At 33.7% G+C, this 27,943-nt stretch overlaps 1 protein-coding gene across 1 annotated transcript; it reads left to right on the top strand.

Moving 5' to 3' along the window:
• Window positions 1-438: 438 nt before the first annotated feature.
• Window positions 439-27,312, top strand: C5 (complement C5). The gene is made up of 41 exons (XM_082775790.1): window positions 439-550; window positions 1,522-1,714; window positions 2,448-2,610; window positions 3,210-3,280; window positions 3,933-4,024; window positions 5,467-5,549; window positions 5,834-5,924; window positions 6,232-6,337; window positions 7,122-7,248; window positions 7,560-7,675; window positions 7,899-8,099; window positions 8,667-8,870; window positions 9,357-9,566; window positions 9,747-9,896; window positions 10,814-10,943; window positions 11,289-11,354; window positions 11,942-12,142; window positions 12,795-12,885; window positions 13,330-13,406; window positions 14,078-14,217; window positions 14,867-15,088; window positions 15,680-15,740; window positions 16,354-16,443; window positions 16,727-16,939; window positions 17,088-17,163; window positions 17,973-18,132; window positions 18,608-18,703; window positions 18,966-19,137; window positions 19,947-20,152; window positions 20,535-20,687; window positions 21,058-21,120; window positions 21,522-21,603; window positions 22,306-22,357; window positions 23,094-23,196; window positions 23,606-23,680; window positions 23,777-23,882; window positions 24,076-24,162; window positions 24,535-24,624; window positions 25,735-25,818; window positions 26,333-26,471; window positions 26,736-27,312. The coding sequence occupies exons 1-41, from the start codon at window positions 486-488 to the stop codon at window positions 26,863-26,865; spliced, it is 5,037 nt and encodes a 1,678-aa protein (XP_082631916.1). The 5' UTR covers window positions 439-485; the 3' UTR covers window positions 26,866-27,312.
• Window positions 27,313-27,943: the final 631 nt, after the last annotated feature.

Below are 27,943 nucleotides of genomic sequence, written 5' to 3'. Positions count from 1 at the left end.
GAGTTAGTTCAAAACAAAACAAAACAAAAATAAAAAGGAAACCTGATCTAAAAATATCAGGACAGTTTGGTCAATATAATTGAAATGCTTTTTTCTTCAGAAGCAAATTTAAAATCATATCATGGATTTAAATAAAAAATATTTTCTGAAGGGCTAGCTGAATCTGATTTTTCATGGTTTTGTTTTGCTTTCTCTAATTTTTTTTTTTGTGGCTGTCTAACAGGGAGAGAATGTTAGGATTGACATATATTAAACTATATGTCAAAATATATTTAAATATATTAAAAAAAAAAAAAAAGAAATCCTAAGTTCTTTGTGAGTTAAAGAATTTGGAAGGGGCAATAACATTTTAGTAAAACAAGATCTGCAATTAATTATTAACTGTGGGTGATACGTATTGGTGGTATTTCTGTTCATCTACAGCAGAAGCCAGATAGGGTTGAATCCAGATTTGTTAGCATTGTTGGTGTGTTTTTTGTGATGCTATGGCTATTTTAATATTTTGTTTTCTTTTGTTATTTTCTGGAACAGCTTTTAGTCAAGATAAAACGTAAGTAAAACAAATACAGTATTTACTGGAAATGATACTTTATAATTGACCACAATTTTAAGTGAATAGTTACAGGATTTCAGTAGAGCTGGTGCAGAAGACACTACTCAAGCTGATGTGTCTTCACAAGCAAAATTCTTACTAATGGATGTGGACTAACCTTAGAAAAAGGACTGCCGCTCCTGGAATTACTCAATTTGCTGCCAAAGAAAGAGGTAGAATCAGTCCGTTATGTTCCATAAATTCTGGACATAACGAAAAGATAAATATGCAAAAAAGTTAAGTAAAGTTTGGCGCTTGATACTGTTTCTATAGTGCCTGTAGACATACTATGCTATGGGTTTCATAAAAGCTCTTATTTATAGCAATCGATCTAAGTGCTATTACCATTTCAGAAAAAGGTGCACGTATATTGAATGTGCAGCAGCACTTCACATATATGTATTTACATTAGGTATATTACATGTTCAGGTATTAAAGCCTGGTTTGTGGTTTTGTGGAATAATGCATACTTCAGTTTATACAGCAATGAGGAAATTAGGGTAATCCTGCAAAAATTTACTCACATTTGTCTTTATTGTAAGTTGCCCGTTCATTTCAATAAGAACGTTGCTGCTGGGAAAACTATACAAATATGCTACTTGAAGTATTACCATTTCAGGTGTTCATTTGGCAAAACAAGTAATCATTTTTGCATAAATACCCTGTCATAGTAGGCATGCTTTTCTGTGTCTGCAGAATCGAATCCATAAATATTGCCTAAGCTGTTATTTGGTTACATTACATTACAGTTTTCATCAAAATGATTCTAACTGGGGCTATGCTGTTTTTAACTACTGTATGAGAATAACTTCACCTGATCTTTAGCTCATTTGCTTTATCAGTGTCTACGTAAATGAGTTAGAAACGGAAGTAAGAAATATGAAAGTATAGTTCCAATACCCTTTGATTATTTCATGTTTCGTATACAGCTATGTCCTTACAGCATCAAAGGTTTTCCGAGTTGGGACATCTGAGAAAGTTGTGGTTCAAGCTTTTGGATATGAGAAGGAATTTGCAGTCAACGTTGCCTTAAGAAGCTTTCCAGATAAGCTTGTTTCTTACTCGTCTGGCCGCATTTCTTTAACTCCAGACAACAAATTCCAAGATGCTGTAACTTTAACTGTAAGGAATTTGGACTTTTATTGTCATGTTTTTATTGTTGCATTTAGTCGTTAGTGTTAGAAAAACAAGATTGTGGTAAGCTTACATTTGCTTAAACTGGGAGGAAAAGCCTCAGGCCCTGACTTGTCAGTTTGCTGCGTGTAGTTTATGTCATTTTAGTTTGTCTGAAATTGAAAATCTATTGGATAAAATGAGTGTAAAGGAGTGATGTCAAAGCTAAACATAAGATCATATTATTTTAGAAACATTATCTTGTTTTCATAACATTCCAAAAAGAAAAAGGAAGGGATGGAGAAGCGTTCAGTGTGGACAAGACACCTCAAATGAGTGTTCAGAGTAAGCCAAAATGGCAACTGAAACTGAAACTCAAGCTATTTCACCAAACTATCGACCACAACAGCAACGTTGGTGTGGCTGAGATTCACTATTTATATAAATGGAAGTCTGGTAAATTATAATGTTATAACTTCGTAACTTGTGTTTTAGCTTTGCTATTTCAGTTCTTGAAATAAATACAAGATTGAAAATACTTCTTTGTAGTTTAATATTTCAGACTGTTATCAATGATGTAAGCAAGAATAACCCCTTTCTGTGGGTGTTGATGTTTTTGTTTAATAATAATTAACAACAGAATATTAATTGCTATTCAGAACTTATTCTCAACAAGAAATGCTGTAGAAAAAATACTTGAAAAATACTCTAATATTCTTTAACAGTATCTCATCTCCCCCAGCTTCAACCAGCAGATTTAGCAAGGACAGAGGATTCAGTCAAGTATGTGTATTTGGAAGCTGTTTCCCCACATTTTACCAGATTGAAAAAAATTCCTGTTTCCTATGAGAATGGCTTTCTTTTTATTCACACAGACAAACCAGTTTATACTCCCGATCAGTCAGGTAAATAATGTTTATTTCTCTTAGTTTTCACTTAGTTTTTACGAGCTGATGATATTGACAGGGAATGAGGATTTAAATGTACTTTAAGCTCTTGTTCATAGTGAGTTATCATCAGTCACTATTTATTTTCTTAATCATCAAAAGAAAATTTTGAAATATTTGATCATACTGTAGAAATTAATCATTTCTCCCGGTATCCTCTCCTCTGAGTCCCTGCCCTCTACACCTTACATGATTAATCTGTGGCACAAACAGTGGAGAAATTGTACAGGGAATATGTATTAAAAAATTGTCAAGAAATAGTGATGACTGAATCATTGGTTTTGTGTAGGTTGAGCTGATTTACTACAGAAGTGATATATTGGTATTTTGATGGTAAAAAATAGTCTCACATTGTGATTTGAGTGCAAAAAAAAAAAGATAAAAAAGTGTTGGTGCTGGATCTGTTGTTGCTAGCATGAATAAATATTGTTTGGATAGCATACTGACAAAAGCTCAAAGTCATTCTATAAGTACTAAAGAAATTAGTAGAGAAAAAGGTTGTTTTTGTTTTTTAATATTGATAACAGTATGACTTTGAGATCTATTGTTTCTTACAGTGAAAGTCAGAGTTTACTCTCTCAATGAAGATCTGCAGCCAGCTCGGCGAGAAACTGTCCTAACTTTTGTGGTATGTTGTTACTGAATTTAATTTTAATATTTTGTGGGTCACAAAAGCAATAAACCTCGTTACACAGTAAATCAGCATTGCAATGGATATATAATAACATTGTCAGATAAATATTTTTGCAATAATAAAACTGTTAGATAAATATTTTTGCAGATAGCCAGACATCTTTTAAAAGATCTCAAGCAGACTGCACACTTAGATCTTTTTAGGTCCTTGATGTGAAGTTGTTACAGAATGGAAAAAGAAAAACTGTGTTTTATCCTTAATATCTAGGGAAAGGATTTGTGAGAAAATGTTGATAATATATTATTTTCATATTGTTCTTTATTTCTTTTAAGATATAAAAAAAAATCAGTAGCTCCTGTGCTATGTTTTTTTTAGCCATAACAATAGTTCTTGTTATTACAGTAACCTAGCAATATTAAGTATTGTGAAGTAACAACTTTTAATTGTTGGAAACTCAGTAAAATGTTTTATCAGAATTTCAGAACCTGAATTTCTTTTAAAAACGTTTGCATTTTGGTGCTATGAAATTGGCAAAAAGTCTTAGAGGTGTACATTGTGGGCAGGGTCCCACTAAAATCCCTAAGTGAAGATTTTTCTTTCAGTAAGACTGATCTAACTGCTGGTTCTTTACTGTTATTTTTCAAAGGATCCCGATGGAGTAAAAGTGGATATCATAGAAGAAAAAGACTTTACTGGAATAGTTTCTTTTCCTGACTTCAAAATTCCTCCTAATCCTAAGTAGGTATAATTAATGATCGTTGAGAATTATTAGCATAATACTGCCTTTTCTTTTTTTAGCATAACACTGCCTGTATTTCCAAATATATGGAATATCCTCACTGTAATGAGAGAAAGTGAGGAGATGCAGTAAGTGAAAATACTGGTGATAAAACTGAGAGCAGTTGGTGGTGGGTTCGTCATGCTCAATTTAAAAATAAAATACAATTAAATTTTCTATTGTAGAAATAGAAATACTGTCAAAAACATATAGATTTCAATGAAGGAAAGTGTATTTTATACATATACTCATACAAAACAACAATATTTTTCCCGTAACACCAACATACAGTATATGTGCCTCTACAGTTCTCCCTTTAGTCTTGAGAGGGTGCTGAAGATACACTGAGTTGGCAGAAGGATGCTTAGCAGGCACTTGAAAATATGTTTTCTGTCAAATTTACTGTACCTTAGTGGAGGGCTACAAAGATTATCAGAGAGCTGGAGCACGCCTCCTATGGAGAAAGGCTGAGAGAGGTTTGTTTGTTATAGCCTAGAGAAGGGAGGACTCAGGAGCCTTCTAATACATAAAACTGGCCTACAAGAAAGATGGGAAGAGGCTCTTTACCAGCACCTAGTGATAGGATAGGAAGTAACAGTTTTAAACTGAAAGGGAGTAGATTTAGATTAGAAGAAATTCTTTATTGTAAGATGGGTTAGATACTGGAATAGGTTGCCCAGAGAAGTTGTGGATGCCCTGGAAGCATTCATGGTCAAGCTGAATGGGACCTTAAGCAACCTGCTCTAGTGAAGGTGTTCCCTGCCCATGGCAGGGGGGTTGGAACAAATGATGTTAAAAAGTCCCTTCCAACTCGAGCCTTCGTATGATTCTATGAAGTTTCTTTGAATGGTGAAACAGGAAGACAAATGCAGTTAAATATGATTTGCACCCAGACGTTTTGTGGGCTTAAGCAATTTGAAATGAAGCAAATGCCTTTTGAGTGCTTCTAGTTGCAGGAAAAAATCATCCAGGTTATGGTAAATCAGATAGGTGATGCACAGTAATCCTGCTGACTACACTGAAACAGAGCTGGAGAGCCACAAACAGGCAGTTGTCTAATCTAAGGAGTGATAATTGGCAAGTGGAAGATGGCAGCAAATAGTGCTTTAATGACTCCAGTTACATTTGCAGTCTTCCAAATATGTCTCTGCTTTTTGTAACTGTATGACAAAAAATTCTGACAGTAGTCAGAACATAAATAATGGTATATTCTTTTCAAATATGTATCAATCCTTCAAAATAAGTTTCAAGTAATTTTATTCAAAATATCAGAGTAGCTGAATCTTCTCAAAGAGGTATCATACACGTGCAAAAAACTCAGTGCCTGACTTTTCTAATTATTAATATTTTCACTTTTAACAATAATTTTCATTTTAAAAAATAACGATTGTTGTTATTGTAGGTATGGAATTTGGAAGATTGAAGCCAAGTACAAAAAGGATTTCATAACCTCTGCTGTTGCAAAATTTGAAGTTAAGGAATATGGTAAGGTGTTCATGTACACGTGAATCTTCATTTTACATGCCTCTTTTGCATGAAATTCATGTAGGGCAGCTATACAACACAGAGGAACAAAACACAGAAATGCTTGAAGTAACATTGGCCTACTTAATACAGCAATGGGATGCAGTATAGTGCCAAGTGGCAATATCAGTTCAAGCTAATGTCTCATATCAGTATAAGATATATGATGACATATTTCTAAGTATCTGTGGTTTGATGTTTAAAAACGCATCAAAGTGGCTTCATTTTCTACTCATTTTTTTCAGCGCTGCCAAGCTTTTCCATCGTCATACAGCCAGAACGTAACTTTATTAGTTCTGATAAATTTGAGAACTTCAGGATTGCTGTGAAAGCTAGGTAAGGAAATTAGGCTTTGATTTCTAGATGTGTGCCGCATCTTTACCTTAAGAATGATTGTCCTGTGTTGAGAAGCTTTCTCTTTCTCAAGGAGCCCTATCATCACAATCATTTCTGCTACATGAGAGAGCTAGGTGAACCTTTTTAAAATTCTCACAGAGTGATTATTTTTCAACAGAAGTGTTTGTAAAGCTACATAGGCATTTGTTTTCTATTTCTTGCTTAGGAAATGACTCTCCTCAAAAATGAATGCTTTGTTGCAGCCATTACAATCTTAAAAACATTTCTATCATTGTTTTATTCTCAGCTATTTTTATAATAAAAGGCTTCCAAGTGCTGATGTTTTTCTTCGTTTTGGAATAATTGAAGGAACTGGAAAAAGAATGATGCCTCGTGCAATGCATGTAACTAGGGTAAGAAAAAACAAGCCTAAATTGCTTAGTTCAGGACTGATCTAATTCCATTTAAGTTGGGGAGAATATCTTCCAACTCCATTTGCATCGACAGCTATTGAGTGTCAACTTTACCTTTGTAATCCTGTCACCGGGGACATAGAAAATTACTTTATAATGAAACTCAGAGGCAGCATCTCAGACAGAATGGAACTTCAGTCTCATTCAGTTGCTTCCTTGAGTAAACTGCATTTGAAGTTTCTGTGAAACAACATTTTTGTTATCTATTTATAGAATAAACAAAAAGAAATCAAACATAGGATCAATGTAATAATACCAAATCAGGATTGGAGACAGACAAATCAAAATTCTATCAATGGATTATGGGGAGACTGTTCTCCACCAGTTCCCCTTCCCTTACCTAGTCAGGTCTTTTTGTTTTATTCATTGCAGAATGATAAAAGACATTATTTTCCCTGAATGAGCAGGGATATATCTGTGTTATTCGTAGAATCATAGAATGGTTTGGGTCGGAAGGGACCTTAAAGATCATCTAGGAATCACCTACCTCTTGTTTGGTCTGCATGCAGACTTCATAGCATGTACTATGGGTTGATTAATTGCTAATAATTATATAGGTAAAAAAGAATTCTTAATCATGAAATTCTACATTAAAATGTCTCCATCTTTGATTTCCCGTAAAACAGACAGAGCAGAAACGTGCTGAAAAGAATTTACTCATAGTTTACCATATATTATTTCTAAGTTATTGACTGTAAAGGAATACTTTTTATTTAATTTCCAGCTTGAAAATGGTGTTGCTGAAATCAGTTTTAACAGTAAGAAAGAAGTGAGTTATTTAGGATTTCAAAGTCTAGAAGAATTGGATGGGTCATATTTATATATTGCAGCATCAGTGATGGAATCTACGGGTAAGTTGCTTTCAAGTGATTTCTTCAAACACATCTGCAAATGTAAACAGAACAAAAAAAAATTATACGGCTAACTTTGTTAGTATCAGACTTTCTTTGGTACTCAGCAATCCTTCAGCCAGAAGCTTATAAAGAACAGCCTGTCCACCAGTGTAAAAATGGGGTTAAACTTTTTTTTTATTGCTATTTGTTTTCACAGTGCTAAGTGTTTAATTTTTAGGTAAAAGGACTTCACCATCAGAGACAGATTGTGCTGCCCTTTGAAGGCATGTGCCCTAGGATGTGCTTATTAAAAGCGGCATATTTTTTAGGTGGCCTCAGTGGTGAAGTAGAATATACTGGAGTCAGATACGTTGTATCTCCTTACAAATTGAACTTGATTGCTACTCCTCTCTTTGTAAAGCCTGGACTTCCATTTTTCGTAAAGGTTAGTTAAAAGAAGTATTGTTGCACGTTACAACGTAAAATCCATAACGCAGAAGCCTTACTGTTTTGTTAATATCTGTAGGTCTTAACACACTTTTCATTTCCTTTGACTGTTTACTTTTTTTTCTCTTTTTTTTTCATTTCCTACTGTAGAAGGTTAGCAGCTTGTTTTCTGCTTGAAAAATGTTGTTCATATAAGAAATGTTATCTCTTCTAATGAATAGGTGCAGGTGAAAGATACAGTAGATCACTTTGTTGGAAACATCCCTGTAACTCTCACTGCAAAATCATTCACTGAACAAATGGATGAGACTGAGTTGATACCAGAGGGTTCAGAATCTGGGAGAAGACAAACAAGCATCAATGATGGAACTGCTTTATTTGTTATTAATATCCCATCTGATAGCACGCTACTGGAGTTTCAAGTGAGTTAAATTCTCCCATTAACTTATTTCTTAGAAGATTTAATTCTGTACTTTTGCCAGTGTACAGCACCTGTGGTAAGACTTTGCTCTTAAAAGTTAGTAGTTTATAAACTTTGAGATTGTTCCCAACAATCAGTTATGAAACATAAGTGCTATAATGAAACATTACTTCTATATTAAATTGTATTTGCATGTATTCTGAAACAAAATATCCCAATTTGTCATATATTTATTTAATAATAGTTGTTAAATAAAACATCTGAATGAATTACGGGAGAACAAATCTCTGAGAGTGATTCTCTTGTTAGATAGGAAGACGGATTATTGACCTTTTCTGATCTACTTTTTTATGGACATGCTTCTATACCGCCATTTTAATTTGATTTGGTATTTATATTTTTTTTTTATTAAAGAAAACAGGGAGGTCTTGAGTTGGCTTATTTTATTACCGTGATTGTTTATTTTCTGAAGTGTAACTTCATACTTAAACTATTCAGAAGTCAGGACATGCAGCTTTTGTTTCCTCCTTTGCTACAAAAATTTTTGGACATGTTATTATCTTTACAGATAAAAACTGTTGATCCACATCTTTCAGATGAAAACCAAGCAACCAAAACCTATGAGGCAAGAGCTTATTCATCATTAAGTCGGAGTTATCTATACATTGACTGGGCTTCAAACCACAAAATACTTCAAGTAGGGGATTTCATCAATATTAATGTATATCCACATAGTCGGTATATTCATAAAATACATCACTACAGCTATTTGGTAAGTAACTGATGTTTCCACATGAAATCTTGAATTGAGATATGATCCTTAATGAAGAACATCAGCAGTCAGGATCTGTCACCAACACAGAATGCGTGCTGCTCAGAAAACTGTTCAGAACATGTACTCTGCCTTTGCCTATAAAATGTGTCCGTTCTATAGTTATAATTTGTTACCAGTCGCATGTTTAAATCATATATTAAGGCTGTATTGTTTTGAATTCTCACCCAATGTAGACTGGAGTTAAGAAGTAGTGCCAATCTGAGAGGTGTTTCAGGAGCTGAATCATCTAAGGAAGACAAAGATGCACAGAGACAGCAGTTCTTTTTACAGGGAGGGAGCTACCCTCCCTCGAACTAGACACACCAGTCCCAAATGCATTTCTGTGTGTGGTGGATTATATCTAAATGCAAAGTAACTTTTACATGTGTGAGACATGTAATTTAAAATTTGACTTCTTTATTCTCCATCATCTTTCTACTATAGATCATGTCAAAAGGGAAGATAGTAAGCTTTGGAACTCAGAAAAGAATTAAAGATTTGGAATATGAACACCTAAGTTTTCAGATAACCCAAGAAATGGTTCCTTCAGCACGTCTTATTGTTTACTACATCGTCATGGGAGAAGAAACTGCTGAGTTAGTAGCTGATTCAGTCTGGCTGAACGTGGAACAGAAGTGTGGGAATAGTCTTGATGTGAGTAGTAAAATAGTCACTGAAATTTGTGGGTGTGCGTTCATTTTATGGTCGGGTTTTAACTTGGTATTACACAAGTTCTTTAACAGTTCCTTAACATAATAAAGTGTCCGCCTCCAGATGCATTTATTTTGGATCAATGTACTTAAAAAATAACTAACATTTGTTTTTGATTTGTAGATTAAGGTGCTACCAAGCAAAAAGACACACAGACCAGCAGAAGTCTTATCGCTTTACATGAAAACACAGTTCAGTTCCTTTGTTGCTTTGTCATCTATTGACAAGGCAGTATATGGAGTTATTGGAAGAGGAAGGAGAGCAATGGAAAAAGTTAAGTCGTAGCCAAAAAAGAAAAATAAGTTGCTGTTTGTTTCAGATTCACACTCAGATCGCTGTTACAGTTTTTGCCTTCAATAAACTTGAAAGTACACAGAAGAGCAATTCAACACAAAATAAAATGCGTGGGTTCTAAATTATAAAAATAATTCATTTACTATGTTTTGATTTCCAGTAAAAATAAATGGTGGTTTTAAAGCCCAATCTGAAGTGTCTCAACAGAAATCTTCAGACTTGGACAAAAATAGGCTGCAATGTGAGAGAGCTCTGTGGTCTGAGAGGCATAGAGACTACATTCTCCCTTATTCTTCCTAAAATCTTTTTAGGTTCTGTTTTTTTAGGGCATACTGTTAGAATAATATGGCAGATGCTATTATGTTCGTTGGATTATAGAGGTTTTCAATCCTTATAGAATTCTAGATATGTGTGTATGTAAGTAAACATGCGTATCATCTGTCACTGAGATAATTCCATTCCTGTGATAAAACATGGCAGTTCTTTAATACCTCAGAACAGTTAGATACAAGATAGGTAGAAGATGAACAGGAGAATACTTTTGCACCAACCTTGAATTATTTGATCTGTTTTCTAGTACTGTTGAATGCTGGGTAAAAATACTTCATTTGGTTTTCAACAAGCTAGATGGAGTATCAGAACTGTTACAAATGTTAGTGAAGCGTTCTGCCTCTGTTCTGAGTAACTTGTTAGCTCAGACGTGCTACAAGAGCATGATTGTGTTGGTTCTGGTGCTTGAATTAGTTCAAATATCGTGAAATGGTACTCTTCAGTGTATTGTGAAGACATCTTCTAGACTAAAGAGGCCTTTCTGCATGTATAATTCTCTTATCTGTCATATGATATATATGATATTCCCCACCTTTTAGTTAGCTGATGATATGCTTATTCCTCAGGTAATGCAAGATTTGGAAAAGAGTGACCTTGGATGTGGTGCTGGAGGAGGACGGAATAACGTTGACGTATTCCGAATGGCTGGGCTTACATTTTTAACTAATGCAAATGCTGATGATTCAAATGAAGCAGGTATATTTCTTAGTTTTAAACGTGAAACTGTGGACTTTCTCTTTTGAAGTTTTCTATTGTGACTCACAGTTATTATATTGGAACCTAATAAAATTAGTAGGGCATGCATATACTAAGAAATACAATTTTGAGGGAGGAAAGCATTGTAGTTTGTGTGTCATTTTCTGTAATTTAAATTATAGATTTTTTTTTATTTTTTTTTATTTTTTATTTTTTGTAATTCATATAATAGATATTATATCTCTACCAAATCTGGAATGTAATTTTTTGGATTGAAGTGGGCTGTGTTATGACCAAGAAACTCCTGTCTTTCATAGTTTTTGTGTTTGTTTTTATTTTTAACAGATGAAACTTGCAATGAAATTGTAAGAACCAAACGGTCTGACTTTGAGGAGCGAATACACAAGGAAGGTGATAAAAAAAATATTTTAAAATATATAATTATGGAAAAGGTCATGTCTATTAGAAATCGAGAATCTGAGGGTTTGCATAGTACTTTTGATTGTTGTTATCCACTTCATGTAGTAGAGAGATGCACAAATATGGAATATGATAATTTAGAGGACCCCATTTATAAAGCTCCTCATCCATATGCTCAGTTTGAAATCTATAAGATTAAGTATCCACTGAAAATATAGCGTATCTGTAAGATTTCTTTTTCCTACTCGGAAAGGACATATTCTGAAAACTCACAGTACTACCATATGGTAGTCTTTCCAAGTGACCACCTGTCAGTGACCAAGCCTGACAGAAGACCTTCTGTCCGTTAGATCTTAGTGTAATAAAACGCCTCTAATTTATATTTTAAATTCAGTATTGTAGTATAAAGTGTGTGTCTCTAACATTTAAACATTTACATGTTTATGCTCAATCTTGAATCTATACCTTCATTGAAATTTTGCAAGTTTTAAAAACACATTTAGTATACAAGTTAAAATGCGTTTGAAAATAAAAACATCATCTCAAGGAAGGGATTTTTGTTGTTGTTATTATTTCAGCATCCAAATATAAACATCCAGCAATTAAAAACTGCTGTATGGCTGGTGTAAAAGCATATCCAGTGAGTGAGACTTGCAGTGATAGAGCTCGGCGAATTCGGAGTAATGAAAAGTGCATTTCAGCATTCAGGGATTGCTGTGAATTTGCCAACAGACTGCGGGAAGAAGAGCCTAATAAGCTGCTAATATTGGCAAGAATGCGTAAGTACAAGAACTTTGACTGTTGTGTGGATATTTTTAATAGATTCTGGATAAATACAGAGGTCATAGCTTTGTTAATCTAGTAACTCTCTCCAATTACCTGAGAGGGTTATTTGAGCAGATACTGTAGTCTCCATATACCTTGGTTGTATACCCCTAAATAGGGGTAGGAGAGCGATTCTTTATTCTGTTAGGACTGTGCTGGAGAGCTGTGTTCTATTCATCCATGTTTAGAACAGGCAGCCATGCAAAATGGAATATTGTTGCCTGTGAAGGTAATGCTAACTTGAATGCTCAACTGGAATCATTTGCCCAGGCCTAAAACAGCCAATGGGTAACACGTCAGCACAGATCAGTGGGAGTGTGAAATCTTCTGTCTCCCATTCTCTCCTTATAATCTCTATTTAACAGGTTTGTTTGTTTGAATGTTGGACAGGTATCCACATTTATAAATAGTTTATTATAAATAAATAAACTTTTGATGAGGTTATTCAGGTATCATTTTTTCTTGTATCAGAACTAACTTGAGGCAAATAGAGTTACAGTAATACAAAAGGAAAATACAATGATTTTCAGGCCTTTGGTGGAAGGCTGTTGGCAAGGGTTTTGTTTGTTTGTTTGTTTGTTTACTTGATTTATGCATCTTCTACAGATTTTGAGGCTATCTTGGAACTGGATGAGGCAGAAGTTCGTAGCTATTTTCCTGAAAGCTGGTTATGGGAAGTTCACCAAGTTTCCTCTAGGTACTACTTTTCTCAAAGAAATTACTAACATTTGACTTACTCATCAGTTTAATAGAAAGTAATGCTAAAATTTTGACATAACCTGAGTAACTAGTCATACCCTAGATGTGTACTAAAATGCAGTTTTATATGAACACATTTCTCCTGTCATGTTGTTCTAAATGCAGGATATACTGTCTGGTGCCACATTGTTGAATCACTTTTCCTTTCACTTTCAACTTTGTTAAACACCAGCTTCTTTCAAGTCAGATAAAAACAAGCTTATTCAAACAAAACCCCTCTGTTCCCTAAGTATGTTCCCATTTCTTGTCCTATCTGAGTCTGTCTTAGATACAGGAGTTGCTCTGGGCAGATAGTTTTTATGTTGATTAGCTGTTGTTAACAAATGGCTAATAATAATGCATGAATGTGTTAAATGTAAAAGAATAACACTTCTAATTGCAGATCAAAGTCTCTGTCTATCACTCTGCCTGATTCACTGACTACCTGGGAAGTGCAAGGTGTTGGCATTTCTGATAAAGGTAGGTACTGCAACCTAACTAGGTTTTAGCCAAACAATTACATAGCGTTTCTGTTTGGATTTTGTAGAGACTCTCATTTTAGTTGCCACATATGTTCTTTAATGTTCATCTTCTGGTTGTTAAAGAGGAAAACATCAAAATTAAAAAAAAAAAAAAAAAAGTTTAAAGTTTAAAAAAGTTTAAGGAACAATAATCATTGCCTTTCTTGCTGTGAACATAAAAATGCCAGGGCAAGACAAAAGTCTGTGTAACATAGTATCTTGTATTTGACAGTGGCCCATGATAAATGACGAAGGAAGAATAACATCACAAATAGTCAGTGACTCTTCCTTGGCACAACTGTAGCGTCCAGCTATCAATAGCTTAGGGACTTGAGGAAAGGGAGAAACAGATTTTCCGATAGATACGATAGTCCATACAGAAGGTTTGCTTCTAGCTTTGGGAAGGGGTTGGAGCCCAAAGGACTGCTGTGTCAGCAAGTATGCAAAAGAAATGTATGTGAAAGTGAGTTTGTAAATGAAAACATACATGAGAAGAACAGGAAGCAAGAGCCGGTCATTTTTGAAAAAGCTGGACAAATTCAAAGTACATTTTGAAAAATGGTAAGATATCGATAAAGGTGGCAAGGATGTGGTTTATCAGAAGGGTGTTTTTGTGTTTGATTTTCTTAGGTATATGTGTTACTGCACCATTGGAAGTGCAAGTTGTAAAAGACATCTTCCTTAATGTTTATGTTCCTTATTCTGTGGTGCGAGGAGAACAAATTGAGTTAAAAGGATCAGTTTATAACCACAGACCTTCTTCAATTAAGGTAATTTGTGGCCTTCATGAGTTCTGTTGAAATAGTGACAAAATAAACTGAATAAGCATTTCCTCTGCTAGTATCTAATATAAACACATCGCGGTATCAGATTTCTCCAACCCTTCAAGAGGTGTTATATATGCTCTGCATAACTATGTAATGATAAAATCCAGTCATTACTCATTTAATTTCCAGCCATTCTGATTACAGTGTTGTCATGCTCTTACATAGCAAATTGCCTCACAGAAGTTCAAATCCATTTTTCTATTCCAAATGTTAGGATAAAATGTCAAGTAACTAATGGGATTTTTAGAATAACTTGCTCCAGAGATGACAGATTACTTTGTCTAGAGTTTTTACATAAATGGACTATTTTTAATGAAATGCATTTAAACAGAAATACAGAATTATTGAAAAGTATGCAAAGGTATTTTTGGTTCCAGGATGTTGAAAAGGAACATCTGTTAGTGTGTCTCTAATGCAAATAGTAGTAATTCCACAGTTAGTAACACTAATAGCACTTGTTCATGGTAAACAGAAAACAAGTATTATGGTTAAAAAAAAAAAAAAGTTCAGTATAGTATTTCAATTGCTTTAATATTTCTCTGGTGCTGTACCTGTCATGGAGGTGAACATTAAAAATCTTTCCACTTTTCAGTTCTGTGTTAAAATAGCAGTTGGAGATGGAATCTGTTCTTTCGGAGGTTCTGCAACTACTGGAGCAAGGATACAAGGTTGTAATCTTAAGTATCTAGGTGGCAGTTCTTCATCGCCATTTATGTTCAGAATACTGCCTTTGGAATTAGGTCTTCACACTATCAACTTTACACTGCTGACAGACGGAAACAGTGAAACTGTAGTTAAAACATTACGCGTAATGGTAAGAAAAAAATTTAAAATGTTTAGAGTGTTTTTGAATTTCGTATCGATTCAGTCTCAAGAAGTACAAAATATATGAAATCAATATATAAATATTGATTTATTTTAATGTTATCATACTCACAGATATCATGTAGTATCATTGAATTCACTGTATGCACTGCAAAAATACATGACCAAGTATTTGCATATGTACATTTTTAAACTTTGCATATAAAAATTGTCAGGACGATGCATACAGATTTAACATAATAAGCAAGAAGGATATTGTATTCTAAGTCACTTTGTTCAGATTTTCAAGTGCTTAAGCATACTACATTGACAGATACTTTTTTCGGTAATTTTTTACTTTCCAAAGCTTTTATTTAAACCTTTTGTTAAATTTTCTCAAAAATTTTGGGAGATAGACTACTAGCTTAGGTATAGAATAGATGCAGAACAACAATGTTTTTGGTTTACAAAAGTAAAACTCAGCTACACAGAAGGGTGTAGATGGCAAAGATACTAAGGTTTTAAACTGTTGCTTCAGCTAATGTATGTGATTAAACAAAAATATTTTCATTTTCTACTTTTTTCCTCTTAATGATTACAGCCAGAAGGCATTAAAAAAGAACTTCATGCAGGTTTCACTTTGGATCCACAGGGTGTTTATGGTATGAGAATATATGCCTTCATCTTCTTTCTTTATTTTTTCATTTTCTTAATTCACATAGTTATGATGATCAGTTTTTCCATAATGTGAAAAGTTGGTGCTTTTCCTTCTTGACATATTCTTCATATGACACTTTCAAGGATTTCTTGTTCTTTCATTGACAAATCCATCTCAGAATAGCTAGTCTTTCAAAAAAAAAAAAAAAAGTGTTTTTTTTTCTTAAAGTAACATTTTTATCTTTTAAAATAATATAATACTAAGCTTTTCTCAGTGTGCTTGAAAATTGATTAGCATTTGCTTTAGTAATGAAAGTAGCATATTTTCTCCTTTAACCAGAGGTGACTCTGAAAAAAGAAAAATTAGGTCAAGATTAGATCTTCTCTTAACACTAATGTCAAAAGAAAGATTAATGTGTTTGCATCTGTAATTTTTCAACAGTCAATATTTTTTGTATGTACATTTGGGGATAGTTGTAGTTTTCATGTTGTTTCTTTTGTTGTTGTTGCTGACTTCTCAATAGTTGAAATCTTTAAATGTCTATTACATCTAAATCCTCTATTGAATTAGATTTTGCAGTATATTATATATTCAATATTGAACCTTTTCAATTATAGGTGCAGTCAAGAGACGCCAAGAATTTCGTTATAAAATACCACTAAATCTGGTCCCTAAAACAAAAATTGATAGAAGTGTCAGTGTAAAAGGTAAATTGAACTAAAGATTTTAGTCTATTACTCTTAGTACATATGTAGTGTCTCTATATATGTTCTGTGTATTTTTGTTCTGTGTTACGTCCTTTGTTTACATTTGCCTGAGTTTATTCCTAGCTTCTTCTTTTCAGTAAAGTCTTTGTAGATCACCTTTTTATGTAAAATTTTAAATACCTCATATAGAATAATTGCTTACATGTATAAGTATCAGATTCTGCCCTTGGATTCACTTCCATTATCATTCTTTTAATTTTCTATTTTTTTTTAATTTCCACAGGACATCTTATGGGTGAAGTGATTGCCACAGTCCTTAATCCTAGTGGTCTTAGTATTCTTACTAGTCTTCCAAAGGGCAGCGCAGAGGCAGAGCTCATGAGTATTGCCCCTCTTTTTTATGTGTTTCACTACTTGGAAGCATCAGATAACTGGCAAATACTGGGTTCCAAAACCTTAACTTCCAGAACTGAAATGAGGAGGAAGATGAAAGAAGGTAGAAAAATAAAGCTGTTTCTCTTGCTTCAGAGCTGTAGAAGTGCATAAATTTTGCTGAATAAGAAAGATTGTGTATCTGAGTAAGCAAACACAATTTTAATATAAATCTCTTCTCATAACTTTCTTTCTCCCTAATATTCCCTTAGGAATTGTAAGTGTTTTGTCATTCAGAAATGCTGACTTCTCATATAGCATGTGGAAGAATGGGCAAGCTAGCACATGGTAAGTTAAAAAAATCTTTTGATTAGTATGAACGGGAAAAGCTTCATTCAGCCCTTTGCTTTCATATAGGACAAGTGAGCTTAATGGTAGATTTAAATGATGCTTATAGCTCTGAATACTATCTTTTCATTTCTTGTTTTCTTGTGATATATATTTTTTGTGTGTCCGTAGTTCACACCATTACAAGCAAGTTGGACCTCGGGGTCCATACATACCTGACATACCTGAGATAGTTTCTAACTCTTCTTTGGGCTTGGAATTTTACCAAAAGACTATGTAGAGCTTGGTTTCCTGCTCAAGCAAAGGTTGCACTCCAAGTCTGAAGAAGGAAAGCTAGGTACAGGGAGGGGCAAAGGAAAAAAGGTGATACCCCTTATTCACAGAAATATGATACTTAAAAGATATCAAACAAAAGGGGGTAATACTGTCTATGGAAAATAGAGTCTACCATTGCGAATTAGGCAAAATACATAGTCACTGTCTTTCCTTTCATGACAGCAAATGCAACTGGCTTATAGAAAGAAAGAAGTAAGATGCTTCCTTAAGTTCTGATGAAAGAAAAAAATATTTTGGACATGTATAGAGTAATGAGTTTATATTCTGAGCCATGGGATTTGGTCCTAGTTATAAAATTATTTATGGCTAATTATTGCCCGTTTGTTAAAAATTAAAATTCATTTGCTATATTCTTTGAACTGTGTGAGTGGATAGCATACCTAAAACATAAATAATGCAGATTTTTCTAATCTCTAACAATGTGATAGTATCTAATAATCAAACAAATATAATCTGTTTGATTTCTTTGGCAGGTTGACAGCTTTTGCTTTAAGAATTCTTGGACAAGTTAATCAATATATAGATCTTGATCAAATTTCTGTTTGTAATTCACTTCTGTGGTTGATTGATAACTGTCAAATGCCAGATGGGTCATTCACTGAATTTTCAGATTATCAACCAGTGAAACTACAGGTATGAAAACCAAACATTTTGTGTGTGTACGTACAATAAAAGATAAAGACGCAGGAGGTGCAAGATATTTACGGCTGCATTTCAACCAGAAAATCTAGTCAAAACAATTTTGCTAAATTTGCCTCTTTCTGAACTCATTTAAAGAAAGCACAGTATTAAAACTTTTCTGTCTTGCCAGTAAAAGTAGCGGTGTGACACTCCTTAATATTTAGAAAGAAAAAAAGTGTAGGTTGATTTTTACAATTTAATAGCCCAGCTTTGTAGTAACTTTTTATATTTTGGTCTTTTTTTTTTTTTCTTTTTTTTTTTCAATAACCTATTGCATTCAAAAGAGTTGATGTATATTCAGGTAAGACCAAATTATTATTTCTTACCAGAATTTCTACTTGTTTCCTCGCATAAACTGTAAAAAGTTATATTTATCTAAATTAACTCTTATTTCCATTTATTTATGTGATTATATTTGATTTTATAGGGTACATTACCTAGAGAAGCTAAAGAAAAATCTTTGTATCTCACAGCATTTTCTATTATCGGAATTGAAAAGTCAATGAAGATATGTCCTACTCAGGTAAATACTGTTTTTATTTCTGCCAGCAGTCGTATGCTGGGATTCTAATTTCTTGCATCTTCTTTAACATTTGTTCAAAGAAATCAACACTTTTTTTTTTTTTAGATTTAGTTGCTTTCAAAATCAGTAAAAGAACAACAAATTTATGGATCAGTTTGTTTTAAGATATATTGTAGAAAATACTATATATCTCTATATTATCTTTTTTGTGTTTCTTTAAAAATATGTCTATTACTAAGCTGTAGTCTGTTCATCTTTTCAGAAAATCCATGATGCTAAAAATAAGGCAGGAGATTATTTAATGAAAAATGCAGAGTCTGCACAAAGCCCCTTTACTATGGCAATAATTTCATATGCGTTAGCTCTTGTGGATTTGAACCATCAGTCTGCACGATTGTTGTTCTCTGCGCTGAAGAAGGAGGCATCTGTCATAGGTATTGCTTATTAAGTTCTCTCAAAGTATGTATTGTAGTTGTTTCTCAGGTGGATTGTTCTTTCCTTTTTAAAAAAAGTCTCTAATGGGCTTCTACTTGGATCATGATTTTCAATGGTGCTTACTCTGGCATATATGAATTTTTGGTCTTGTGTTACCTAGTATTTTTGCAAGGTTTTTTCCTGCTTTTGGCTTTTCAGCAGTGCAATTTCATAAGCAGTGTGCAAGTTGTTTAGACATTTGTCATTCCTCAGCGTATCACAATGTTTGTTCTGTCTGCTTTCTTTTTTATGCAAGTGTCCATAGGGGGTTACTTTTGTCTGCCTGCTCATCCTTGTGATGTGACTACATTCTTCTTTACCTCAGACTGGAGTTTCTCACAGTATCTGCCAGCACCCTCACTTTTGCTTTTGAGGGGGTTTCCTCTTAATTTCTCACTGGCTGATGAGGGACTTTGTAATCTCTCACAAATGCTGTTTATTTTTAGTGCTTTTTGTTAAAGGCAAGAGACTCAGTCTGTTCTCCTAGAATAGAAAAGTTTTGCCCTGCATGTAGAAATTGACATTAAAAAAAAAGAAAAAAGTCAGTATTCTATTTATGTGGCCACTCTGTCACTGTTCAGGACGAGTAATTATTTGGATGTGATTCAGATGCTTTGCATCGGGTCTGTTTATCATCAGTTTCTAGAATAAATGTCAGATTTATAAACATAAAAGCATATCTTCATCTCCTGTTAAATGTAGAGAGAATTCCTCCTTTTCTCTTTGGCCTGAGTAGGCAACCTGAAACCTGGCTTTTGTATTTTTGTAGGCGAGCCTCCTATTTATCGTTTTTGGAAAGATAGTTTAAAAATATCAGACCACCCCGCTCCCAATTCTGTTACCGCACAAATGGTTGAAACTACAGCATATGCATTGCTTACTGCACTGCTAAGAGGGGACAAGAACTATGCTAATCCAATCATCAAATGGTTGTCTGAAGAGCAAAGGTATGGTGGAGGATTTTATTCAACTCAGGTGAGCTTTAAAATACTTTGTTCCCATTCCTCAAATACCAAAATCTAAGAAGCCTTATGAGGGTAATATCATTAGATGACACCTTTGACAATTTCAGCATCCTTTCTGTGGTACTAGTATCAAATTGCTCTGATACTATGATTTTCTTTCTTTCTGGGAATTATGACTTCTTTTTCAGAAATGCATTATAAATAGAAATTTGCAAGCTGGTAAATATCTTACAAGTGTGTTAAGTGTATTGCTGAGATGCTGCTAAGCTGTTTATCTGGTAATGGTTACTGTTATGTGTCATCCCATTTAGGTAGCAGAAAATGAATTACTTTGTAAACAATGTTTACTTTTTAATTTTAGAAAGTAAATCTTTATAATTGATTTCTGACAGGACACTATTAATGCTCTTGAGGCCTTGACTGAATATTCCCTTCTTGTCAAACGGCTTAATTTGGACATGAGTGTTAAGGTAGCATACAAAAATTATGGAGATCTTCATCTATTTAAACTGACAGAAGAAAATTTTGTGGGAAGAACTTTGACAGTGAGTGAATGGCTTCTCTTTTGAAAAGTTAAAGCAAAATTCCCAGTAACCTGTTAAATAGTTCTTTAACTTTTGAAATCTGTACTAAACTAGCTTTTTCTTTTAATAAAATTGTATTAAAATGACATAGCAAATGTTTAAGAAATTTGCTTATCTGCTACATTTAATCATTTTTTAATATGTAATTCATTTAAATTTAGCATTTCTGCTTGTTTCTATGATTTTTTTGTAGAAGCTGTTTGTAGCCTTAATTGTATTTAAGACATAGGAAAGACAAGTAGATCAGATCTGAATTACGTTCTTGTTAGCATAGTCATTATTATTTTTCTTATTACCTTATAACTATTTATATTTAACATCAATCCTTTAGGTACCTTTGGAAGACGACATATATGTAAGCACTGGCAGCAGCACTGGCATAGCTACAGTAAATGTAAGTATAGAACCTTTTTTTTTTTTTTTTTTAATAGTGTCTCTGGTTTGTTAATGTGAACATTGAAAAAGAAAGTGATTTTTTCATAAGGTATTCCAAAAATGTATAGGTATACACAGGTATTCTAAAATGTAAATATTCTAATGTAGTAGTGTCTATGTTCATAAAAATAATCAGGATAATTTTCAGTCTTTGAAATACAATCAGCAAGAGTGGTGTAGTTTTGCTCAAGAATTTTATGTCTTATCAAAACTATGCATGCTAAGCATGCTGTTTGTTTTTACTTGTATTGTATTCCTCTAACTCCAAATTCTGAATTTTCACTTTTTTTTTTTTTTTTTTGCCATATTTGAGGATTGTTTACTGCTTTTATTTTGTCTAATTTATTTGTATGTTTGTAGGTGAGGACAGTATACAACCTAATCGGTACTTCTGAAGAGTCATGTAACTTTGAATTGAAGATTGTTCCAAAGCGAGATGATGGTAAAGGGTTAATCTGGTTTTAAATATTAGTACCCGGATCACTGCAGGGGAAAAAAAAAAAAAAAAAAAAAAAGGAAAGCTTATTTAACAATGTGCTTTTTATTAAGAATGAAACTAAAAAAATCTTACTTTTTTTCAGTGGAATGCAAAACTGGAAAAGAAATTGCTAGAAGCCTTCTTAGCCCTTCTTGAAACTATTGTCTTTTTGTGAATAGAATTAATCTTTAATGTATTTCTGTTAGTTGCATTTTTACTCATTTATGGAAGTGTTATTACAATTGGGGCAGTGAGGAATACAAAATTCTAGCAGAAGAAAGAAATATAGTAGGACTAGGAGGGTGGTTTGGGGTTCTACAAGGTAAGAAAAAGTTCTTAGAAGGTAAGTTCTACAAAGTACTGAAAGTTGTAGTCCAGTTACAGCAGGGTGTACAAACGCATTTTGAGCTTATGCCATGAAGTAGTTTTAATAACATAAGTGTGTGATAAATAATACTAAGCATTAGAGCTGACATTTCACCTGAATTATAAAAGACTTTGGTGTTGTTTGTAGCTACATGTACATAATGAGTTCCTAGGAAAAATTGCTACCAAAATTATTTTAAAAATTCTCTTTCAATTATGAAAACGCTTTACAAGAATTTTGGGGTTGCTGTTCCTGAGGAGTTTTAAGATCACTTATTTGACTCTACTTGATATGAAAAGGTTACAGAATAGAAGATGGTGGGCCACTTGGGCGCATAGAGGCTTGTGCAAAGTAAGTACAGCTGGTGGGGTTTTACTTGGGTAGTTTGTCTCAATTACTGTGGAAATAATAACAAGCTTTTACTTTTAAAGGTTTCATTTAAACTTAATGCTGGTTCTAAATGTCCTCAGTTTCCTAAGTTTCAACACTCCTACTTACAAAGGTGGAATTCCCAGCTGATGTATTAAGGAATTGGAGCACTGCAAACGAAATGCACTGTGGCTCTACAGATGCATAATGACAGTACTCTAAGAATGTTACAAAGACTTTTTGGTCTTACATTTTTTCTTAGTTATTGTTTTAATATTACATTAGCTGACATTAGCATTATATTCACTTATACATTATCATTATATTCAATTTCTTTTATTTTTTTAAGAGATTGAAATGTTTTTATTTGCTAGTCCTCCCTTATTAATAATTGCATCTGGTCTTTCTGATCTTGTTTTCTTCATTTTTCTTCCCTTTTATGCATGTGTGTAAACAGAATTGGAGATTAAGATCGTTACTTTTTTGGGAGAGTATTTTTTGTTGATTTACATCTGGGTTCTTCGAGAACATAAGTATTAAGAAAAGTTCATATCCATGATATTGACAAAAATCTGAAATGATTCATCTGGAATATTTTGCTTCATTATGATGTTCTAAATGTTGGTAGAATTTTCCTCATGATTTTCTGGGATTACACATTGAAGTTTACTTTCTGTTTCAGTTATGTTTAACTAATTTTATTTTTAATCTGTTTTAGGTACAAGCCCAGCAAGAGAGAGCCACAGTCAGGGTCTGCTCATGCTGTGATGGACATAGGTTTGGTTAGTGGATTGGAAGCAAATATAGAAGACTTAAATACTGTAAGAATTAGAAAAACTTTATTTCTTTTACTGAAGTGTTGCTCTTTTTTGACAGAACTATGATATTTACTGTTCAATTGTAATTGTTGTTCAACATGTCAATATCAGTTTAAGGCAACCCGAGTTATACTTATACTTACAGGATTTAAATAGGATACTAAATGTGGACTCAAGTATCCCTTTAAGGATAATTAGCTTTGCAATTCTTTGTTATTTTCATGCAATGAAGATAAAAAGGATAATTTCCTTAAAAAATAAAAATAGTTTAAACATTATAAGAAGCAACACTGAAATAAGTTTTTTGAATCTCAGAATTATGTAAAAGCTAGTGATAAGTAAACCTTCATGATCATCCAAAAATCTTTAACTGTTGCATAATTTTTTTCTCTGTTTTTTTTGTTCCCTACAGCTTGCAAGTGGAGTGGATCAATTGATAGCTGATTATGAGATAATAGATGGGCATGTTGTTATTCAGATAGACTCTGTATGTTACCCCTTTCATAACTTTAAGAACAACTTTAACTCTTTGGAATCACTGTTTCCTTTATAGAACTCCTTAATTCATGTGTCTTTCCAATAGGTTCCAGCTGATAGTTTCCTCTGTGTTGGGTTCCGAATAAGTGAGCTTTTCCATGTTGGAATGCGAAATCCTGCTACATTCACTGTATATGAGTATCATGCACCAGGTATGTATTCCATGTCTTCAAATTCATGTGTGTTCTTTTCAAATGTTTATTCCTTCTTGAAGACTACATTTTTCCTTCTGCCACAGCTTTATAATCCTTGTTACTTTAAGCTCAGGTAACTTCTGACTCACAAAGTTTCAGTGCTGACTTGAATTTTCTATATTTATTTATTACAATTTTTTGTATCTTCTAGATAAAAGATGCACTATATTTTATAACCCATATGGAGATGAAAAACTTGTGAGGTTGTGTGAAGGAAATGAATGCAAGTGCATGGAAGGTAAATTTTTTTTAAGATATTTTGCCATTTCATTTGGTGGGAAAATGCAGTTTAATGCTTTGGACAAAAACATATTAACACAAGGAAAAATCCTTGTAAGAACACAGCTGTTGTCCTCTAAAATTGTACATTAAAAAAAATAAATAAATGTGTGCACTATAATCATGGTTGTCCAACTGGATTAAGTTCAGGCAAGTAAGGATACTTTTTCCTTTTTCAGCATTCATTATTCCACCATGCACTCCCATAATTACACTGTTTTTCAGTTACAGCAGATTATTCGAGCAGGTAGAGATCCATCGTGTTTTATCTGAAGACATGCAATGACATTGTCCTAATGCTGTTTTGTTTTTTTTTCTCCTCTCAATGTAGCTGAGTGTAGTAGAATACAAGAAAGACTGGATCAGTCAATAACTGCTGATATCAGGAGAGAAGCTGCATGCCAGAATGATATTGCATATGGTAGTATTTGAATTGTCTTTACCTATTTCTCATGCTCTTACTCAGTCACTTCTTTACTACTGCTGCAGAACATTTTGTTCCAATTAGATCTTTAATGATCAAAATTCAGCAGGCATACACTGTTTGAAGGTAACATGTCAGAGCAGAGACGAGTAAGTTCTGCCCATACCCTTTGCTGAACAAAACTCATGTAACAAGGCTTATTGCCCCAGGAAACCTGGTCTGATGAATTCTGCTGTTTTTTCTCTTGGTGTCATTCTAACATGATCATGTAGATTGATGGGCCAAGTCCAGATGCATGACATTAAAAAAAGCTAAGTTCTGGATTCCTGCTCTTGGAGCAAAACAACCTGGTGCAGTGGCATAGGTTTGGGGAAGAGTGGCTGGAAAGTTGCCCAGCAGAAAAGGACCTGGGGGTGCTAGTCAACAACCAACTGAATGTAAGCCAGCAGAAATAGTGTGGCCAGCAGGATTAGGGAAGCTATTGTCCCCTTTTGCGTAGCACCAGTGAGACTGCATCTTGAATACTGTGTTCAGTTTTGGGCCCCTCTCTAGGAGAAGGATATTGAATTGGTCAAACTTGTGCAGAGAAGAGCAACAAGGCTGTTGCAGCAAGAAGGATGTCAGTTTCTTTTCTCAGGTAACAAGTCATAGTACACGAGGAAGCAGTCTCCTGTTGCACCAGGGGAGGTTTAGATTGGATATTAGGTAGAATTTATTCACAGAGAGGGTGGTCAAGCACTGGAATGGACTGCCTATGGAAGTGGTAGAGTCCCCGTCCCTGGAAGTATTGAAGAGACATGGATTTGACACTAAGGAACATGGTTTAGTAATGGAACTTGTTAGGTCTGGCTGACAGTTGGACTTAATGGTCTTGAAGGTTTTTTCCCATCTATATGATTCTATGATTCTGTGTAGCTTTGAGGTCAGGGGAAGTTGCAGGCCATCAGATGAGAACCATACAGTGTATAGCTGTAGCCATGATTTTCCCAGAAGTTAAGGTACATTATATTCTCTACCTGAGCATCTGTAAGGCATTTAGAATATATTGCAGGAAAAAAAAAAAAAAAAAAAGGAATAACAAAAACTTTGTTATGTGTTGTTTTGCAGTTTATAAAGTGAACATCTTGTCTCGTCGTGAAGAAGGTCATTTTGTAAAGTATTCTGCAACTATTCTAGATCTCTATAAAAGAGGTGTGTGTCCTATTTTTAATCCATTTAACTATTTCACTTAGAGCAATATCTGTCTTGTTGAGACCAATGAAGCAGTTGACAAAAAACAAGAATCAAATCTAGTCATTTCATGAAAGTAGAAAACCTTACTCTCAAATACAGCCTTTGAGCATTCTTTTATGCCCTAAGAAAGGCACTGTATAATGTTTTTAAACAGCTTTTCTCTATTATAGCTGTTGTTAACAAACCTAAACTGTAATCAGTTAAACATCTCTTGTGTGACAAAACAAGTTGAACATATTCCACAATCAATTAATACAGTTGTGAGTTGTTTAGATATATTTAACATTCCATTTAATTTAAAAAATCTTCTGCAGGAAACATGTTTTATATTATCAAATTTTCTTGTTTTATAACAAGTGTCAAATGGCTCACTTGAGTACACTGTGCTGTAGAACATGTTAGTGTTTTCTGTTTCATGCACATGTAACTAAAAATTCTCTTTGTGAAATTTTCTAATTCTTGACATATTCAGGGCATGCTTTCGCTGAAAAAAATAATGAAATTACCTTTGTTAAAAAGAAGACCTGTACTGATGTTGAACTGAGCCCAGGAGAGCAGTATTTGATCATGGGCAAAGAAGCCCTAAAGATAAGCATTGGTTACAGTTTCAGGTAAGTAATTTAACATCAGAATGTGCTAATCTTAAAGTATGTTGTCAAGTGGCAAGTGTTTGTATGTAATAATTCTCATGTAATATATAATTTATTTTTAAAGTATCAGTTGACCAATGGTAACCCAGTGTGTTTTCAGATGTGTAAATTTAAAACAGGATTATGAACACAAACCAATCTATTTCATATCGTAATGCTTTTCCTGTTAGGCAATTCCCTCTCCAAATCTTAGGAGCAAATGTGCGTTTTCTGTTGTCTTTTTAGATTCCAGTACCCTTTGGACTCCAGCACTTGGATTGAGTGGTGGCCTTCAAACACAGCATGTACATTTTGTCAGGAGTTTTTAAACAGAATGGAAGATTTTGTTGAAGATCTCATCATCAGTGGCTGTTGATTTATGTGGATAATTTTTTAATTAAAAATACAGATTAAAAAAAAATCACAAAAAAAAAATCCTCAGCTGTTCAGTAATTATTTTCAGAACTTAACATTCGTGACTAGTTCATCTTGGAAAACACTCTTAGCTTGTATTTCAAAGCCACTTTCTTATAACCTTTTTCAAAGTATGTTTTTTAAGCTTGGATGGAAGAATAAAGCAGAATACTGCAAAGACATTTGAAGTGAGATGAAGTGAAATGGAATTACTGTAAATATGGAAAATGCTGTCTTTTGCCAGAATAACCCTCAGAAGCACTGAAATCCAATGTCTTATTAAAACATAACCCTTACTTCAGAAAAAAAAAATAAAAAATAAAAAAGAATTGTTTTATCAAATAATTTTGTTCCAACTTTAATTGGAAAAAAAAGACATAGCCTAGCACAATTGTATCCAAGTAGTTAGGACAAAAGCCTTCCTGAAGCCCTTGTTACTTTATAGTACCTATTTTAAATGTTAATTTTCCAACCACAGGAAAGTACTGTAGCGTAAGAATAGTACAAGACAAATCCTAAAGCTATTTCGTTTACACTACGAGTGTAAAGCCAGATACTGCTGTATTGGTGACCCTTTTTTGCTTCTTTAGTTTTCTCATCCTCATTGTTTTGTACCTTAGACCTGCAGATGACAGATTCTTGCTTTTTTTATTTTTAACCTAAGCTGGTATCCAGGTGTTTACATAAACATTTTTCATTCAACTTGTGGTTGGAGCAACAAATTTTTAAACTAAATGATCCTGAAGATTTACTAAGTTAAGAAATTTTAGTTTCTTCATGTTTGAAATGCAAAAATTTATTTTAACAGTGCATTGAAATACTGCAGTGCAACTCAAACAACTCCCACTCCCTGCAATGGAAAGAAAACATACTGGAAACATGCAGTTCATATTCAGTTACAGGCAACTCTTCACTTTTTATAACTAAACAAACTGAAAAATCTTCACCATACCTGGCAGCATTTCATTTTTGAAGTGATACTTACATTCATTGAAGATTCTGTCATTTGTAAAGCATTTTGGCATGTAAAATTCTCTGAA

This window comes from Aythya marila (assembly GCF_965140915.1).
Source record: "Aythya marila genome assembly, chromosome: 19".
NCBI lineage: Eukaryota > Metazoa > Chordata > Aves > Anseriformes > Anatidae > Aythya > Aythya marila.
Note: the sequence above shows the minus strand (reverse complement) of the source record. Positions and strands in the feature narration are given on the sequence as shown.

Coding starts and splice junctions, on each gene's coding strand:
- C5 (XM_082775790.1), top strand. CDS start 486: ATGGCTATTTTAATATTTTGTTTTCTTTTGTTATTTTCTGGAACAGCT. Junction 10,944..11,288: donor TGATGATTCAAATGAAGCAG/GTATATTTCTTA, acceptor TATTTTTAACAG/ATGAAACTTGCAATGAAATT. Junction 23,681..23,776: donor TTGTTATTCAGATAGACTCT/GTATGTTACCCC, acceptor TCTTTCCAATAG/GTTCCAGCTGATAGTTTCCT.